The sequence below is a fragment of the Glycine soja genome, chromosome 16 (assembly GCF_004193775.1).
Source record: "Glycine soja cultivar W05 chromosome 16, ASM419377v2, whole genome shotgun sequence".
Lineage (NCBI taxonomy): Eukaryota > Viridiplantae > Streptophyta > Magnoliopsida > Fabales > Fabaceae > Glycine > Glycine soja.
Genome location: NC_041017.1, coordinates 9,451,791 through 9,470,465, shown reverse-complemented (window position 1 = coordinate 9,470,465; position 18,675 = coordinate 9,451,791). Strand labels below are relative to the sequence as shown.

The 18,675-nt window shown below is 40.6% G+C and overlaps 1 protein-coding gene across 1 annotated transcript; it reads left to right on the top strand.

Annotated features, from left to right (window-relative positions):
* The first annotated feature begins 12,751 nt into the window (after positions 1-12,751).
* LOC114389754 lies at positions 12,752-13,815 on the top strand. The gene is made up of 2 exons (XM_028350496.1): positions 12,752-12,829; positions 13,042-13,815. The coding sequence occupies exons 1-2, from the start codon at positions 12,752-12,754 to the stop codon at positions 13,813-13,815; spliced, it is 852 nt and encodes a 283-aa protein (XP_028206297.1).
* Positions 13,816-18,675: the final 4,860 nt, after the last annotated feature.

The following is an 18,675-nucleotide window of genomic DNA, read 5'->3' as shown; positions in this document are numbered from 1 at the left end:
ATGATGTGGCAATGGGGTGTAGCAAGCAAATGCTCACCTCCCCCTCTAAAATTTAATTGGATTGGACTTCTCCCAATTCAATTAAATTTATCTCCCAACACACACATCAAATAGTGCACTTAATGCATGTGAAATTACAAAACTACCCCTAATACAAAAACTAGTCTAGGTGCTCTAAAATACAATGACTGAAAAATCCTACAATGACTGAGAACCCTAGGACTTTCTCTTGAATCTTTGGCCCAATATTCTTGGAGTCTTCTATCCAATTCCCTTAGTGGGTAGGATTACATCATATTTGTTGGGATCAACTTGTGACTAGTAGGCGCATGAATGGCAAAAGGCCTATTAGTAGATGGGAGGAGATGAAGACTGTCATGAGAAGGAGATTTGTACCTAGTCATTGTCATAGAAAATTGCAAACTCTAACTCAAGGTTCCATGAGTGTGGAGAACTACTACAAGGAGATGGAAATAGCCATGATTAGAGCTAATGTTGAAGAAGACCATGAGGAAACTATGGTCAGATTCATTGGAGGTCTAAAGAAGGAGATAACCAATGTGGTAGAATTACAATATTATATGGAGATGGAGGACTTGTTGCACAAATCTATTCAAGTGGAGAGACAATTGAAAAAAATTTCTTCCACTTCTTCATGGAAGTCAAATTGGCAAAACAAAAAATCTGTGACAAAGTCAAAAGATAAAGCTAAGTCCAAAAATTCATTGGTTGCACCTAAAGGTAAAATGGAAATTAATTCATCTTCTAGATCTCGTGATATCAAATGTTTCAGGTGTCAAGGAGTTGTACATATTGCTTTCCAATATCCAAATAAAAGAGCCATGATATTGCTGGATAATGGAGACATAGAAAGTGAGAGCTTAAGTGATGATGAAATGTCACCATTGGAGGATTGCAGTGATGTTAATGTTGCTGAACCTGTAAATGGAGATGCGCTTGTTACTACGCGTGCTCTTAACATGAAACCTAAGGTAGAAGGTGATGAGGAGCAGCGTGAGCATATTTTTCATACAAGATGCCACATAAAAGATAAGGTATGCAATTTGATCATTGATAGTGGAAGTTGTACTAATGTTGCTAGCACCTTGTTTGTTGAGAAATTGGGTTTGCCCACATTAAAGCACCCTAATCCATATAAAATTCAGTGGCTAGATGATTGTGAAGACATAAGGGTGACCAAGCAAGTGTTGGTTTCTTTTTTCATTGGTGAATACAAGGACGAAGTTCCTTGTGATGTGGTACCCATGCATGTTGGGCATATACTTCTAGGGCGTCCACGACAATTTGATAGAAAGGTTTAACATGATGGTTACAAAAATAGATATGCTCTTGTTTTGAACAATTGCACCATTGTGTTAACACCTCTCCGGCCCGCTATAGCCTATGCCGATCAAATCAGAATGGTAAGAGAGTGTAAGTTGAGAGAAGAAAAATTGAGCATTCAAGAAAAAGAGAAAAGAAAAGAAAAATGAGAGTGAACAAAAGAAAGAAAAGAATTAAAAAGAAGACAAAGAAAAGAAAGATAAGAAAGTGAGTACATTTGCAAACAAAAGAGAGGTTGAGAATGCTTTGATGGGAATAGCTACTTATACTCATGTACAAGGATGTTTATTTTACTAACAATCTTAACTCTTCATTGCCTTGTGAGTTTGTTTCCTTGTTACAGGAATTTTTTAGGTATTGAGCATCAAATTGACTACCTCCTTTAAGAGGTATTGAGCCTCAAATTGACTTCATTCTTGGTGCTTCACTTCCAAATAGGCCAACCTATAGGGTCAAGTACAAAAGAAGCAAAGGATATTCAAAGGCAAGTTGATGAGTTCTTGCAAAAGGGATTTGTAAGGGAAAGTCTTAGCCCGTGTTCTATTTCAGTAATCTTGGTTCCAAAGAAAGATGAGACATGGCGCATGTGTACAGACTGTCGAGCCATAAATAAAATCACTGTAAAGTATAGATATCCTATCCCTAGATTGGATGATATGTTTGATGAATTGCATGGTTCGTGTGTGTTTTCTAAAATATATTTGAAGAGTGGATACTATCAAATCCGCATGAAAGAAGGTGATGAATGGGAAATAGATTTTAAAACAATATATGATTTATATGAGTGGTTGGTGATTCCATTTGGTTTAACTAATGCACCCAGTACCTTCATGAGGTTAACGAACCATGTTTTGTGTGCTATCATTCAATAGAATTTGAAAAACTGGGAGAAATGCTTGCCACATGTTGAGTTTGCTTATGATGGACAAGTTCATTCTACTACTTCTTATTCTCCTTTTGAATTTGTGTATGGCTTTAATCCTTAGACTGCTTTGGATATCTTACATTTGCCTTCTAAGGAGTATGTTAATTTTGATGGCAAGAAAAAGGCAGATTCTATCAAAAAGTTGCATGCAAAAGTTGGAGCCAACACTGAGAAGGAGAATGAACAATATGCAAAGCAAGCAAATAAGGGTCGCGTCAAAGTTATTTTTAAATCAGGATATTGGGTCTGGATTCATATGAGGAAGGAAAGGTTCCTTGCTCAAAGAAAATCAAAGTTGTAACCAAGAGGAGATGGGCCTTTTTAAGTTCTAAAAAAGATAAATGACAATGCTTACAAGCTGGACTTGCCAAAAGAATATGATAACATAAGTGTTACCTTTAATGTGGTTGATCTGTCTTTCTTTGATGTAGGTAATGAATTAGATTTGAGGACGAATTTTTCGATGAGGGAAGGAATGATGGAGGTGCAAGAAGTTTGCATAATAATCCATTACAAGGGATTGAAGGTCCTATGACAAGGTCCAAGACTAAGAGGATGAAGCAAGCATTGAAAGGCCCGATTCTAAAGATCAAAGAGAAAGAAGACCAATGTAAATTAAGGGCTTTATCTAATTGGGTCACTCTCCTACAAATTGATGAAGATGCTTTGAGGCCAACTTAAAGAATCACTTTGGGAAGCTTAATTTACAAGGCAAGAAGCATCCATGGGCCGAGTTGATCAATTTTGATGGACTATTAATGTTGGACAAATTAGATAATAATTAAGCCCAACGTGGATGGACCAATCACTATAGTAAAGAGTGAGAGATTTCAAGAAGAGTTTGGCGAGAGAAACTAAATTCTCTCATGGATGAAAGAGGAGAAGAATCAAAACTCATAAATTTTAGCCAACTTTTATAATATGATTTATTTTCATTTTAATTGTATTTTATGCCTATTTTCATACTTGTAATGGACTGTCACGACCTTTTATTATTATTTTAAAGTCATTTAATCATTAAGTTAGTTATTGGGCTTTGGGCCTAAATTAGGGTTATTAGTATGAGGATAAATAAACTCCTTAAACACATTGTTGGCAGAATTTGAAAACTAATGAAATTTGAGAGTTTCTTTATTGTAAGAGTTTTTCCTTTGTTCTCGGGTTAATAACTGGTAGTGTTGGTTCTATCAGTAGATCGCGGTTAGGGTCATGCTCCTTTTGATAACTTTGGCTCTACCAGCAGGTCGTGGTTAGGGTCAAGTTCCTTTTTGTCTAGACCTGTTTTCAAGACGATCCTAAGTGTTCTCTTATCATGTGGGATGGATGATTTGTTCCTCCTGTCAGACCTTAATTTTGTCCGTGGACCATTTTTTGTTGATCTTTTGATTCTTGTTAGTCGATTTACGACATTGGATGCCAGTTATAGTGCAAAGCGATGAACCACTCAGTGTTTTGATCCAAAAAACAAAAGATACCAAGAAAAAAGGGCAAAAGGGTCTTTTCCTTGCATTTTCTAGGTCCCAACATGACTAGGCTAGCATCTAGCTCGCTTGGGCCATAAAAAAACTTTAGGGTTAAGGAACCAGCTCTCCTGGGCGAGCTCATGACTTCAGGAGTAAGCCTTAGCTCGCCTGGCCGAGCTGTAAGTCCCCAAAGTGACCTTTTTCCTATAAATAGGCGTGATAGGGGGACTGAGTAGGGGTTCCAACATTGAGTAGTGAAGGAAATTCAAAGAAATAAGAGAGAAGAATTGAATGTGATCAATCCCTACATTGTTCCTTGTTCGGTGTTCTTCGTGTGACCGTCGGTTAGTTTTGTTTTTAAGATTTAAATGTGATCTATGCACCCTTAAGGGTCCCCCTGGTTGTTTTCTGCATATTCATTTACTCCATCTATCCTCGGTAAATCTCATTTTTTTTTGTAAAGTTTAATCTTAACCGATCATTAGCACCGTAAAGTTTTCTTTTAAAGACATTGAAAGTTAATAAAACCAAAAATAAAACCAACACATAACTAAATTTCTCTCCATCAAAGTCACTTGAGATCATTCAAGGTCCAATGCCTCAATGACCCCTTTTGTTCTTATTAATTAAAAATGAACCTTTCAAAAGCATAAAAAACAATTTGACCCATAAACATTCTCACTTTTAAAGAACTACGTAGGTCTAAATTCCTTATTTCACTCGAGGATACGTAGGAGCAAGGGCATCCCCTTATCGATCCCAAAAATAAAAAGATATAAAAAAAAGGAAAAGTAAAGGTTGTTGTCCCTTGTGACGGGCATGTAGGGTGCTAATACCTTCCCTACACGTAAACAACTCCTAAACCCTTATTTTCAAAATTCGCAGACTTCCTTTTGGTTTTTCTAACGTTTTCCTTGAATAAACATTGGTGGCGACTCTCAAGCGTTCTCCTTTTTTGGAAGACGCCTTTTGCTTTTCGCCTCACCCTCCCGTCGAAGGGTAGGTTGCGATAGATGGTGACTCCACTGGGAATTGTTAGAGAGTTAAGCCGTTCGATCAGTGTGCAACATTTTGTCGTGACTTCTTCTTTATTTATGTTCCCTTTTCTCTTCTATCTTTGTTTTGTCCATATTCGTATGTAACCTTTGCCATGTTGTTGGGTTTGGTATATGTCTATCTATCTGTTACATTCATAGTTAGAAATATTTGTTTATTCTATGCACACATGGCACCTACACCTTTGCACACACAGGGAGGTATTAGGCCCTATACATGGGTCTGTGTGAGACATAGAGAATGGAGGTTGATATGTGGTCATGCTGGGTCTCTGACTCACTTGATAACAGTGAAACCTCATCTAGATTTTTCCTATTTTGATGATGCATTGTCCCTAGTAGTCCCTACCGCCACAATGTTGTTACCAAAGAGGATGATATCTCTAGAAGCCTTTGAAAGTTACATAAACCTCCCTTGGGAGTTATCACCGGATAGCAAACTTTTGATCCCCTCCATTAGGTTCCTGAATTAGGGACACGAAACAAACTCATTATTTTTTGTTTCCTTGATCTAGTCATGCATACCTTTATATAACGTCATAATAGTATACATCATTCCAATGTTTGCCATTTTATTATGCTCGCATGCAGCATTTTGCATAAATCATTACATGGTCATACTCTTTCATTTAGCATGTTTCTTTGCGCCACCAACCACACACCTTCTGTTGTTGTTAGTCACTATGTTCACTCATGCATACCCCCACCATGTAGTTACTCATGCCTTGCATTCTTTTTCGTCGTCAAAGTCACAATGAAGGGTGAAAGTCTGCACCACTTTCTTAGTTGCATGCATTGGGTACCATGGTAATAACTGAAAACAAACCATGATGCCCAATGCATTATGGATAAGAAAAGATGGTCTTTCAGGCATCTTGTGTCAGTTGATAGATACCTTAGTCATGCATAGCATAACCATGCCCTGATGCATTAATCATATCTCCTCTATGATAGGGTGTTGAAGTATTGGTCATCATAATTTTCATTCTCGCAAACATGGGGTCGGACCAAACACCATCTTTTAAAAAAAGGTTTTATCATCTAGAGCTAGTAAGCTTGCGAAAAATGGGGCAGTGGATGGATCAAGTTCAACGTCAAGCCTTCATCAAGGTATATGAGAAGATCTAGGATCTGGTGATGATAGAAGAGGCCGTTGAAGTCATCACATCTCTCGCTCAATACTATGACCAATCACTCAGATGTTTCACTTTTGGGGACTTTCAGTTAGCGCCAACCATAGAGGAGTTTGAAGGGGTCTTAGGATGCCCACTGGGGGTAAGGAAGCCATACCTTTTTTCTGGATTCTATCATTCTATGGCAAGAATATAAAAAGTGGTCAACATCTCGGAACAAGAGCTAGACCGAGTGAAGCAGAATAGGAATGAGGTGGCAAGGATACCAAGGAAGCACTTGGAGGAGAAGAAGGGAGCTCTGGCTAGCCAAGGAGAGTGAGCAACATTCATCGACGTATTAGCTCTGCTAGTGTTTGGGATGGTACTATTCCTGAATATAGACGGGTTGGTGGATCTAGTGGCAATCGACGCCTTTCTTGCTTATCACCACAACAAGGAAAGCTCATTCATCGCTATTTTGGTGGATACATATGATACATTTGACTTAAGATGCGAGAAGAGCAGTGGATGAATTGTCTGTTGTATGCCTGCTCTTTATGTATGGTTGGTATCCCACATTTTTTTTTATCATGAAGGTAGATCTGTCTATCCCTTACAAGGTCATCGCATGTGCTTTGAAAAGGGTAAAGAAAACTGGGAAGAACTCTTGGCAGGCATGACGGGAGCGTCCATTAGTTAGTTCCCACGGTGGAAAGAAGGAGGGGCAAAAGTGTTATGCTCATGTGAAGGATTCCCAAATGTCCCCTTGATAGGGACGAGGGGTTGTATTAATTATAATCTTGTGTTGGTCATAAGACAGTTAGGCTACCCTATGAGAGGTCTGCCGTTGGAGGAAATCATCGCGCGAGGTTTTAGTGAAGCTAATGTGAAGATACTTCATAGAATCTGTAAAGCATGGAATAGAGTGGAAATAAAAGATAAAGAGCTTAGGGGAAGTAGCAATGGCGTCATAAGCGACTATCACAAATGGTTGAAGTCTAGAACGCAAGGGATAACTTGGCTCCCAAAGCTAAAAGGTCTGAGTGGGAAAGAGGCTGAAATTCTTGAGGAGAGTGAAGAAGTGCAAGTTTTGAAAGCAGAGCTCGAAAAGACAAGAGTTGTGAAGGAGAAGCTGAAGGTGGCAGTCACTAGGATTAGGAAAGAATGTGATGAGCTAAAAGATATCAACATGACCACGGTTGAAGCGTTAGAGCAGAAAACAAAAAAAAAGCCCGAAAGGAAGAATGGAGCAGGAACAAGTTCCAAGGGGCTTTGTGGGGGCAACAGTAACGAGCTCAAACTTAGAAAGGCCGAGAGGGAAAAATCAAGGATGTAAAGCATGGTGTTAGAGGATAAGTTAAAGAGTTGCCAGAGGTCAAAGAGAAGTTTGATAGAGCAGTTGAGCAAAATAAAAGAGAATATGTTGATAATCATTTATCAATATAAAGAGAAGGTGAACCTGGCTGTTAGTCATGGGTAGATGCTAGAAGATGAACAGGCAAAGGTATCGGCTCTGCAGATTGAAAGGGAAGCGAGAGAAGGGGTGATAGAGTTATTGCATAAGGAAGCCATGAAATGGATGAATAGATTTGCTCTCACTCTGAATGAGAGTCAAGAACTTCCAAGGTTGTTAGCCAGAGCCAAGGCAGTGGCTGACACATACTCTGTTCCCGATGAAGTTCATAGTCTTCTCGATTACTGCTAGCACATGGTTGAGCTAATGACCCACATAATTAGGAATCAAAGTCCTATGTGTTTAATGCTTTGGCTTTGACAAGATAAAAAATGTTGTTTTTAATGAAAATGAGATTTGATTCGACCCTATGTTCTAGTGAATGTCCTGTGTGAATTCAATACTTCAGCAACTTATCATTGTCATGCATTCACGTTTATTTAGTTGTTGCATTACTCATTGCATTCTATTTTTAACAGTCATAAAAAAGTAATCATAGTAATAAAAAAGAACGAACACGCTTTACGACACCCTTACCGAACACGTGCCAAGGCTAGAATCATGAGCGAGATAGAGGAAGTTCAAGAATAGATGAAGGCCGACATGGAGGCCATGAAAGACCAAATGACCACTATGATGGAGTCCATGATGAGCATGAGGAAAATGATGGAGGTCAAAGCGGCTACAATCGCCACTGGAAGTGTTGCCACTGCAGTAGACCTGACTCACCCATTTGGTATGAATCAAGTAAGTCGTCCAGTCCCGGATATGGTAGGTCAGGGAGTCGAAGCATTGGGAAGTATAGGTGACCCCTATTTTGTGCAAGTCCAAAGCAAGCATCCTTTCCCATCGTATGGCCTACCTTCCAACTATGCACCACCCAATGTTGTATATGTGCCCAATGAGAACTTTGACCATTCCGCTCCTATACCCCTTGAGAGCCAACATCCCCAGTCTGGGCATGCACATGTCACTCAACCCATGGGGGAGACACATGAAGTACCCCGAGACCACACTCTGGCTGACTTCGAGCCTTACCTCGGATATGCCACTAAGGGGCAAGCATTTGGTGGCATACCCTATCCAAACACCCCCGGGAGGCCTTAAGTATCATCCACAACTGCAACTACAACCCTTACATTTTTCAGTGAAAAGACTACCTCCTGCCATGGTGGAAAGGGAAAAATTTGATCACATAGAAGAAAGGCTGAGGGCCTTTGAAGGAGGTGGAGACTACCCTTCTGTTGACATGGCAAAACTTTGCCTAGTACCAGGCGTCATCATTCCTCCAAAGTTCAAGGTGCCAGACTTTGACAAATACAAGGGGACTACTTGCCCCAAGAAGGGGCGAAAGGATCGAAGTAGGCCTAAGAAAGGGCAAATTCGATTATGTTGCTTCAACAAGTGTTGGCAATAGGAAGACTGGAACAGGTAGAGCAAAGAAAAAAGAGGGAGACACCCATGTCGTAACCACAATACCCACATGGCCAGGTTCCCAACAAACCCCTCACCACCCCATATACCTATATCCCCCACACCAATACAATTACTTGACCAATTTCAGATCTCTTCCCTGCCCGATGCCCATCCGATCAAGAATGCCCAGTCAACCACAAAAACCTCCCCAACATCACCCACAAAATCCGTTCCTTGCACAGCCAAGACCAAGTTTAAATCCCAACCCCAATACAAACACCAACCTAAGGAGGAACTTCCCAGAAAGAAAACCCTCGGAGTTCACCCCAATACCAATGTCGTATGCTGACCTGCTACCATCCTTGCTCAACAATCAAATGGTTGTGGTGAGCCTGGGAAATGTCTAACAACCTCTATTTCCTCGATGGTATAATCCTAACGTCACATGCGCCTATCATAGTGGTGTCCCGGGGCACTCTATCGAGCAATATGTGGCATTTAAGCACAAGGTACAAAGTTTGATTGATGTTGTATGGCTTACATTTCAAGAGGATAGTCCAAATGTAAGGAATAACCCATTTTCCAATCATGAAAGCTCGGCAGTGAATGCGGTGGAAGAATGGAAGTCTCAAGAGCTAAAGCAGATAGGGGATGTGTCGACTTTTAGGCGATTCATATTGGAGGCATTGCGCGAGGCCGATGTAATTGAACTTGACGATAACAAAGGAGATCTGTGCTTGATGCATCCAGAGGTGTCACACGATGTGGAAACATGCCTTATAGTTGAGGATTTGCTGCAGGAACTGATAAGCAGGGGCCAAATTGAAATTTGCAGTGCAAAGAAGGAGGAATGAGAGGTATGCATGCAATCGGGTGACAGAAACCCAAGTAAGCCTAAACCTTTGGTGATCCATTTCACCAGGGGCATTACCACTCAGATACCCCAAGGTTTCCAGCCCCCTATAGCAAAGACGCAAGTACCATTCCCTTACCTTACAGGAATGATATGACAGTACCATGGAAATATGGCGTACATGGGCCCAACGAAAGGTAGGATGCATCTGGCATATGTGTCGGGAATGGCATGCTGGCTGCTAAGATCATAAATACTTCCAGTACAAGTGGCATGACTCGTAGTAGACGCATTTTTGCTCCTCCTGAACTACCGACAAGGTCAAAAGACAAGGGAAAGGCAAAGGCGGATATAGGTGAGAGGGAGAAGACGACCCCGACCGCGAATAATGAGACCCCTATTGGAAAAATTGTGGAGGAAGGGGACAACTTTAGCAAAAGAGAGATATCAGCTGAGGAGGTAACTAAATTTATGAGAATCATTCAACAGAGTGAGTTCAAAGTAATTGAGCAATTAAACAAAACTCTAGCCAGGATCTCTTTATTAGGGTTGCTCATGAACTTCGAGCCTCATCGGGCACTGTTGGTCAAAATTTTGAATGGGGCCCATATAGCGCAAGACATATCAGTGGAGGGGCTTTGGGGGAATAGTCAACAACATCACTACAAACAATTACCTGACTTTTGCCAACGAGGAGATGCCAGTTGAGGGCAGGGGACACAACAAGGCTTTGCACGTGTCCGTCAAATGCATGGACCACAATGGCCAAAGTACTCATTGGCAATGGGTCTTCCCTCAATGTCATGTCCAAAACTACATTGGATAAGCTACCATTTGACGCGTCACAAATGAGGCCAAGCTCTATGGTGTTAAGGGCTTTTGATGGTAGTCGGCGTGACGTGAGAGGAGAAATTGATCTCCTGATTCAAATTGGGCCACACATGTGCCAGATAACTTTCCAAGTGATGGACATAAACTCTGCCTATAGTTGCTTGTTAGGTCGGCCTTGGATCCATTTTGTTAGGGTGGTCCTGCCAACGTTGCACCAGAAATTGAAGTTTGTGGTGGAAGGTCAGCTGATTATCGTATCGGGGGAAGACGATATACTAGTGAGTTGTGCATCTTCTACACCCTATGTGGAAGCTGCGGAAGAGTCATTGGAAACATCTTTTCAAGCACTAGAAATTGTGAACAATGCTTATGTGGAGGCTCCTCCAGTGCAACCATGTTTATCCGGTGCCTTCTTGATGGTGGCCCGAGTTATGTTAAGGGATGGGTATGAGCCCATAATGGGTTTAGGTTGGAATGGTGATGGCACGACAAGCTTGGTGAAGTTCGTTGAAAATCATGGAAGGTTCAGTCTGGGTTACTAGCCTACACATGCCGATAAGAGAAGGGTCGCTTTAGAAAGGAAATAAAGAAGCCTAGCCCATTTACAAGGGTAGAGACCACAAATGGAGAGGGTCCCTATCTGTCACATTAGCAAGAGCTTTGTCAGTGCGGGGTGGATGCATGAGGATCAAGTTGTTGTACTGGGCAAAGAAACCAATCAAGGCCAGTCAAACTGGGTGCAATCGTGCTCTCCGGGCTTTAAATTGAAGAATTGGCGGATCATGGAGCGACCCGAGATTTTCGTGTCAAATCCAATGTAATCCAGTAGTTTGAACCCTATTGCTGGGCCTAGGCTTTAGGGTCTGCTTCTTTTGTTAGGCATACCTCTTTCTTTAATGTTCCAACAATTATAAATATACAAGCCTTTTATTGATATGTTCCCTCTCGCACTTTCGTCCATTTCATTTTTTCTGTGTATTTATTTTCATTGTGATTAAATGATTTGACGCAGATCCAACAATGAGTCCTGTGAAAGTAGTGATACTGAGGACCCGGACGTTGACTTTGAGCGGCTAGTAAACTAAGCCGAGGAGGAAGAAAATGAGGATCAGGGACTTCCCCCCAGATTTGAGGAGAATGGTGGAGCAAGAAGAAAGAGAGGTGAAGCTGCACTGAGAGGAGACAGAGGTTGTGAATTTAGGCATTGGTGTAAAGAAAAAGGAATTCAAGGTTGGCACTTGTATCTCCTCGAACATCCGAGATGGGTTAGTGACTCTGTTGCGAGACTACCAAGACATCTTCGCTTGGTCTTACTAGGATATGTTTGGTTTGAGCTAAGATATTATGCAACACATGCTATCTTTGAATCCCAAGTGCTCCCTGGTAAAGCAAAAATTGAGGACAATGAAACCCGAGATGTCCCTAAAGATAAAGGAGGAGATGAAGAAGCAGTTCAACGTTGGTTTCTTGGCCGTTGCTCGGTACCCAGAATGGGTCGCCAATACCGTGCCAGTCCCGGAAAAGAATGGGAAGGTGCAAATGTTCGTGGACTATTAGGATCTAAACTGAGCCAATCCAAAGGATAACTTTCCTTTGTCGCACATCGATGTTCTTGTAGATAATACAACCAGTTTTTCCCTATTCTCTTTCATGGATGGGTTTTTGGGTTACAATAAGATAAAGATGGCATCGGAGGATATGGAAAAGATAACCTTCATCACTCTATGGGGAACCTTATGCTACAAGGTGATGTCATTTGGGATGAAGAATGTTGGGGCAACATACCAGCAGGCCATGGTGGCATTATTCCACGACATGATGCATAAAGAGATCAAGGTCTACGTGGATGACATGATCGCCAAATCAAGGACAGAGGAGGAACACCTAGTCAATTTGTGGAAGTTGTTCGGGCGACTGCGTAAATATAGGTTAAGGCTGAATCTTGCAAAGTGTACGTTTAGGGTAAAATTTGAAAAATTGTTCGGCTTTGTTGTTAGCCAGAAAGAAATAGAGGTGCATCCATACAAGGTAAAAGCAATCCTCAAGATGTCTGAAATTCATATTAGAGGTCCAGGGTTTCTTAGGAAGGTTGAACTACATAGCGAGATTCATATCATAGTTAACTACCACTTGCAAGCTTCTTTTCAGGTTATTGTGTAAAAATCAGTTTGTCCAATGGGATGATGATTGTCAAGTGGCATTTGAAAAGATTAAATGATGTTTGATGAATCCTCCTATGCTCATGCCATTGGTGCCCGGAAGACCTCTTATCCTATACATGACAGTATTAGATGAGTCAATGGGGTGTGTGCTCGGACAACACGATGAATCTGGAAAAAGGGAATGGGCCATCTACTACTTGAGCAAGAAGTTCACGGCATGTAGATGAACTAATTGTTCCTAGAGAGGACATGTTGTGCCTTGGCGTGGGCAGCTCACCGTTTGAGGTAGTATATGCTGAGTTACACTACTTGGTTGGTGTCCATAATGTATCCCGTCGAGTACATCTTCGAAAAGCCCGCTCTCACTGGGAGGATAGCTCGGTGGTAGGTTCTGTTGTCAAAATTTGATATCGTCTACGTCACTCAGAAGGCAATAAAAGGGAGTGCCTTGGCAGATTATCTAGCTCAACAACCCATAAATGATTATCAGCCTATGCATATAGAATTCCCTGATAAGGATATTATGGCCTTGTTTGAGGAGGAGGTTGAAGATGAGGACATGGATAAGTGGGTTGTGTGGTTTGATGGTGCATCTAATGTGCTAGGTCATGGGATTGAGGCAGTGTTGGCTTCGCCAGACAAGCAATATATACCTTTCATAGCTAGGTTGTGTTTTGACTGCACAAACAATATAGCGGAGTACGAGGCATGCGCCCTAGGGATCCGAGCGGTGATCAACTTTAGGGTCAAGTTGCTCAAAGTATACGGGGACTCGATATTGGTGATTCATCAGTTGAAAGGTGAATGGGAGACCAGAGACCACAAGTTGGTACCTTACCAAGCTTACATCAGGAAATTGAAGGAACTCTTTGATGACATATCATTTCATCACATTCCTAGAGAGGAAAACCAGATGGTCGAAGCCCTTGTTACTCTATCGTCCATGTTCAAAGTGAGCCCTCACGGAGATTTACCATACATCGAATTCAAATGTCGTGTTGAGCCTGCACACTGTTGTTTGATAGAAGAAGAGGAGGATGGTAAACCTTGGTACTTCGATATCAAACGATACATTAAGAATAAGGAATACCCACCTGAGGCCTCTGACAACGACAAGAGGACATTACGGAGGTTGGCAGCCAATTTTCTCCTTAGTGGGAATGTCTTGTACAAAAGCAACCATGACATGGTGTTGCTTTGATGTGTGGATGCAAAAGAGGCCGAACAAATGCTAGTGAAGGTGCATGAGGGATCATTTGGTACATATGTCAATGGACATGCCATGGCATGAAAGATTTTGAGCGAGGTATTACTGGCTCACTATGGAGAATGATTATTGCGTTCATGTGAGAAAATTTCGTAAATGCTAGACCTCCACTGATAATGTTAATGCTCCACCTATACCATTGAACATGTTAGCAGCACCATGGCCATTCTCAATGTGGGGCATAGACGTGATCGTGGCCATTGAACCCAAGGCTTCAAACGGGCATCGCTTCATTTTAGTCGTCATTGATTACTTCACCAAATGGGTGGAAGCAGCTTCATATGCTAGCGTGACTAGGAATGTGGTGATTAGATTCATTAAGAAGGAGATAATTTGTAGATATGGGTTACCCAAAAAGATCATCACCGATAATGCCACCAATTTAAACAACAAGATGATGAAGGAAATGTGTGAGGACTTTAAAATCTAACACCATAATTCCACGCCTTATAGACCCAGGATGAATGGGGCAATTGAGGCTGCCAATAAGAACATTAGGAAGATTGTTCAAAAGATGACCGTGTCATACAAGGTTTGGCACGAGATGCTTCCCTTTGCATTGCATGGGTATCAGACTTATGTACGCACATCTACTGGGGCAACCCCGTTCTCTTTGGTGTATAGGATGAAAGTTGTGCTCCCGTTTGAGGTGGAGATTCCTTCTTTAAGAACCCTGGCAGAGTTGAGATTGGAAGAAGCAAAGTGGGCCCAGTCACGCTTGACCAATTAAATCTTATCGAGGGTGAAAGATTGGCTGCCATGAACCATGGGCAACTATATCAGAGCAGAGTGAAAATGCTTTTGACAAAAGAGTGCATCCACGTAAGTTCAGCGAGGGGGACCTTGTTCTGAAGAAAGTATCGCAGGTTCAAAAGGATCACCGAGGTAAATGGGCCCCAAACTATGAAGGACTGTTTATGGTAAAGAAGGCTTTCTCAAGAGGAATGTTGTTGCTCATGAACATGGATGATGAAGAGCTACCTTCGCCTGTGAATTCTGATATCGTCAAGCGATATTACGCTTAATACTTAGGGCAATTCAAAGGCTCAATATTTGGACCTCCTCAAGGACTCATTAGGATCTCCACGTCTTAAGTTTTTTGTAAAATAATAATCGCATCATTAATAAATATGGGTTAATGATTTGCATCTCTCCCTAGTGTTGTGTCCTTTGCACTCTTTTATTGTCATCGGGCATGAACGTACACTCTCATTTTTTGCTCACTCACACGACCGGCATTCCAAATCCATTCAGCATATTTAGCAGGGGTTCCTGTCGCAACCTACCCTACGACGGGGCTATGGGCGAAAAGCCAAAGAAGCATCTTCCAAAAAGGAAAATCCATGGGAGTCGCCACCAATGTTTATTCGAGGAAAACGTTAGAAAAAACCAAAAAGAGGTCTACGAATTTTGAAAATGAGATCGTCGATGATCGATGTAGAAGATGAATGTGCAAAAAACAACAAGGGGGACCTCTAATGGTACATAGATCACATTCAATCCTCAAAATAAAAACTAATCGGCGGTTGCACGAAGAACGCTGAACAAGAAATGAAGTAAGGAATGATCATGGTCATGATTCGGTAGCGCTTCAGTCTCATCTCCTTTTCTTTCTTCTTCTTTTTTCTTTCTTCTCTCCATTCCTGACCTTTTGGACCTTCCAACCCCTTGACCAGCCTCCCTTGATTCCTATTTATAGGAAAAATAAGTATTTGGACCATGGCAATTTGCCAAGTGTTGAGACTTAGCCATGAAGCAACTGGCTCTCCCAAGCGAGCTGGTTACTTAACATGGAAGTCTTTTGGTGGCCCAGGCGACTCGCCTGGGCAAGCTAGGGGCTAGGAAACTCAAAGGAAAAACCATTTTGCCCCTCTTTTTGGTATCTTTCACATTCTTGATCAAAACATTGAATGATCCTTCATTTTGTGTGGTAACTGGTGTCGAATCATGTAGTTTGGCTAGCGAGAATCAAAAACATCAATGAATGACAGTCCCCAGACGAAATTAGGGTATGACAGTTTCCCCTCTTTACTTATCTTTTATTGGAAATAAAAGGGAACTAAAGATAAGGACACTAATTTTGTTCAAGCGACCTAGCTATTTGACTGGGCAACTGGCAAAAACCAAGGAAGACAAAACCATTAAACAAAAGGACATTGAAGTCCTGTAAAGCAGAAGACTTTTGAAGTATTTTTTTTCAAAGCATAGAAACAAAGGTCGTCGAGTCATATGAAGCACAAAGACAAGGACATTGAGTCCTATAAAAGACCAAAGACTTTGAAGTCTTATAAAGTGTAAAAGATGGAAGACGTGGAAGTCTTTAAAACTTAAATAAAGACATTGTAGTCTTTTAAAAGCGTAAATGACTGAAGACATTGAAGTCTTTGAAATGTAAATGAGCACATTGTAGTCTTTTGAAAGCGTAAATGACTGAAGACAATGAAGTCTTTGAAATGTAAATGAAGACATTGTAGTATTTTGAAAGCATTCATGGCTGAAGATAATGAAGTCTTTGAAATGTAAATGAAGACATTGTAGTCTTTTGAAAGCATAAATGACTGAAGACATTGAAGTCTTTGAAATGTAAATGTAAATGAAGACATTATAGTCTTTTGAAAGCATAAATGGCAAAAGACATTGAAGTCTTCAAAATGTAAATGAAGACATTGTAGTCTTTTGAAAGCGTAAATGACTGAAGACATTGAAGTCTTTGAAATGTAAATAAAGACATTGTAGTCTTTTGAAAGCGTAAATGAATGAGGGCCTTGAGTCCTATGAAAGCATAAAGACAAAGGACTTTGAGTCCTATGAAAGATAAAAGCGAGGACTTTGAGTCCTATGAAAGATAAAGGTGAGGACTTTGAGTCCCGTGAAAGATAAAAGTGAGGACTTTGAGTCCTATGAAAGATAAAAGTGAGGACTTTGAGTCCTATGAAAGATAAAGGTGAGGATATTAAGTCCTATGAAAAATAAAAGTGAGGACATTGAGTCCTATGAATGATAAAAACAAGGACTTTGAGTCATGTGAAAGATAAAAGCAAGGACATTGAGTCCTATGAAAGATAAAAGTGAGGACTTTGAGTCCCATGAAAGATAAAAGCGAGGACATTGAGTCCTATGAAATATAAAGGAGAGGACTTTGAGTCCTGTGAAAGTCAAAAGCGAGGACTTTGAGTCCTATGAAACAAGCCAATAGGTACTAGTACCAAAGGGCTCAACCTCATGAGAAAGCAAGAGGTTGACTCTTTGAGAGGGTCTCTCATCCTAAACTCAAAAGATAGGACATTAGATTTTGGAAATTGGTATATAAAGAGAAATCTATGCACTTATGAACATGATTTTTGGGATGCAGATGCATGTAACCTTCACCTTGAAATGCAGTAAATGTAGGCTCCGTATCTAGTAATGGAAAAGGTTTTGAATCATGAAAATTGTGTAATGCCCATGACATTCTTTCCTATTTTTTGTGATCTTGGTTTGATTTTTTTTGCTTTTTTTCTTTTTGTGGAAAGCACAGATTGACTGTCTCTTTCTGAAAGACGTAATAACTCATGAGACATCATCCTATCTTTTTGCAAATCTCTTCGGGGACTCCCTCAGAGTGTATGTTTTGTTTAATTTAGTCACTTGACAATTTTGGAGTGACTGAAATGGAGTCGTTTGACATTTAACAAATCAACCAAAATATTTATCCTAGGTCTCATCCCTTTCTCTTTTTGAAAACATCAATTATTCTGCACATCAAGAAAACACAAGGCTTTGGGATCGATCGTGCACCCATTGAAGGATGTCAATGGATTGTCACACTTTGGTATATGACCAAGTGAAACTTTCCTGATTTAATATCATAGAGTGATGCCAAGGGTCAGTCGATCCCGCTAAAACTTGATGACATGGGTTGATCTCGAAAGAATTTATACAACAAAGGCCATTCTTGGATTCAAAAGGAATCCTAAGGAGTCTGCATGAGCGACTAACATCAAATGTACCCTACTATCACAATTGTCTTTGGACATTTTCCATGAGCTCCTGGTTGAATGAGTTTTCTTCTCAAATGTGCAAGTGCAAAACCTCAAGGATTCTCTTTATATATATATATATTCAACAATCATAAACATGTGCGGGTTCCATTCCAGAATCCAAATTTAAAAGCAAAATTAGTCATTCCTTGATCCACATAGGCTTTATTGGGCTTGTATCGTGGTCAGGGGTAATAGGGCTATGAAAGAAAGGATTAGAAAGGCTCAAAGAGTGTTTGAGGGTTATATTAAGTAAGAATCTTGAGAGTCTTGCTTTTACTTTTGTTCCTTTCAACTCTTGGGTCGAGCTCTACTCCTTTTGTCTTATACATTAATCCTTATTGCACTTTTGTGCCTTCCTTGTAAAATCGGGAAATCTTTTGTCTCTCTTTTTCTCCACACGCCTTCGGTGGATTTTATTTTCATTTTTCCTTTCATTGTTGCCCAACTTCATGCATGTGTTTTTTTGCATTGCTCTTCCCATCGATTTAGCGGTGGTTCCTACTTAGGGTTCCTATTTTGTTTTTGTTGTTTTTTTGTGTTGTTTTTAGAAAACAAATATGCTTTGGCCCGGAGGGGGTAGCAAGGGATAAATTAGTGTTTGGGATGTTGAAACACGACCATGTGTCATTTCAAATCTTGACTAGATACTTTCAATAGTCTAGATTTTGGGACCAAACCTCTGATAAACACGCTCCTCATTGTTTTTTATTTTTTATTTTTTTATGAACCCTAATTTTTGCCTAGGCCGGCCTTTCGAGTTTTCAACCTACCT

What these genes read in the sequence shown, in the direction of transcription:
- LOC114389754 (XM_028350496.1), top strand. Translation starts at nt 12,752, where the DNA reads ATGGGGTGTGTGCTCGGACAACACGATGAATCTGGAAAAAGGGAATGG. An exon ending in ACTTGAGCAAGAAGTTCACG is followed by an intron (nt 12,830 to 13,041) that starts GCATGTAGATGA and finishes TACGTCACTCAG; the next exon opens with AAGGCAATAAAAGGGAGTGC.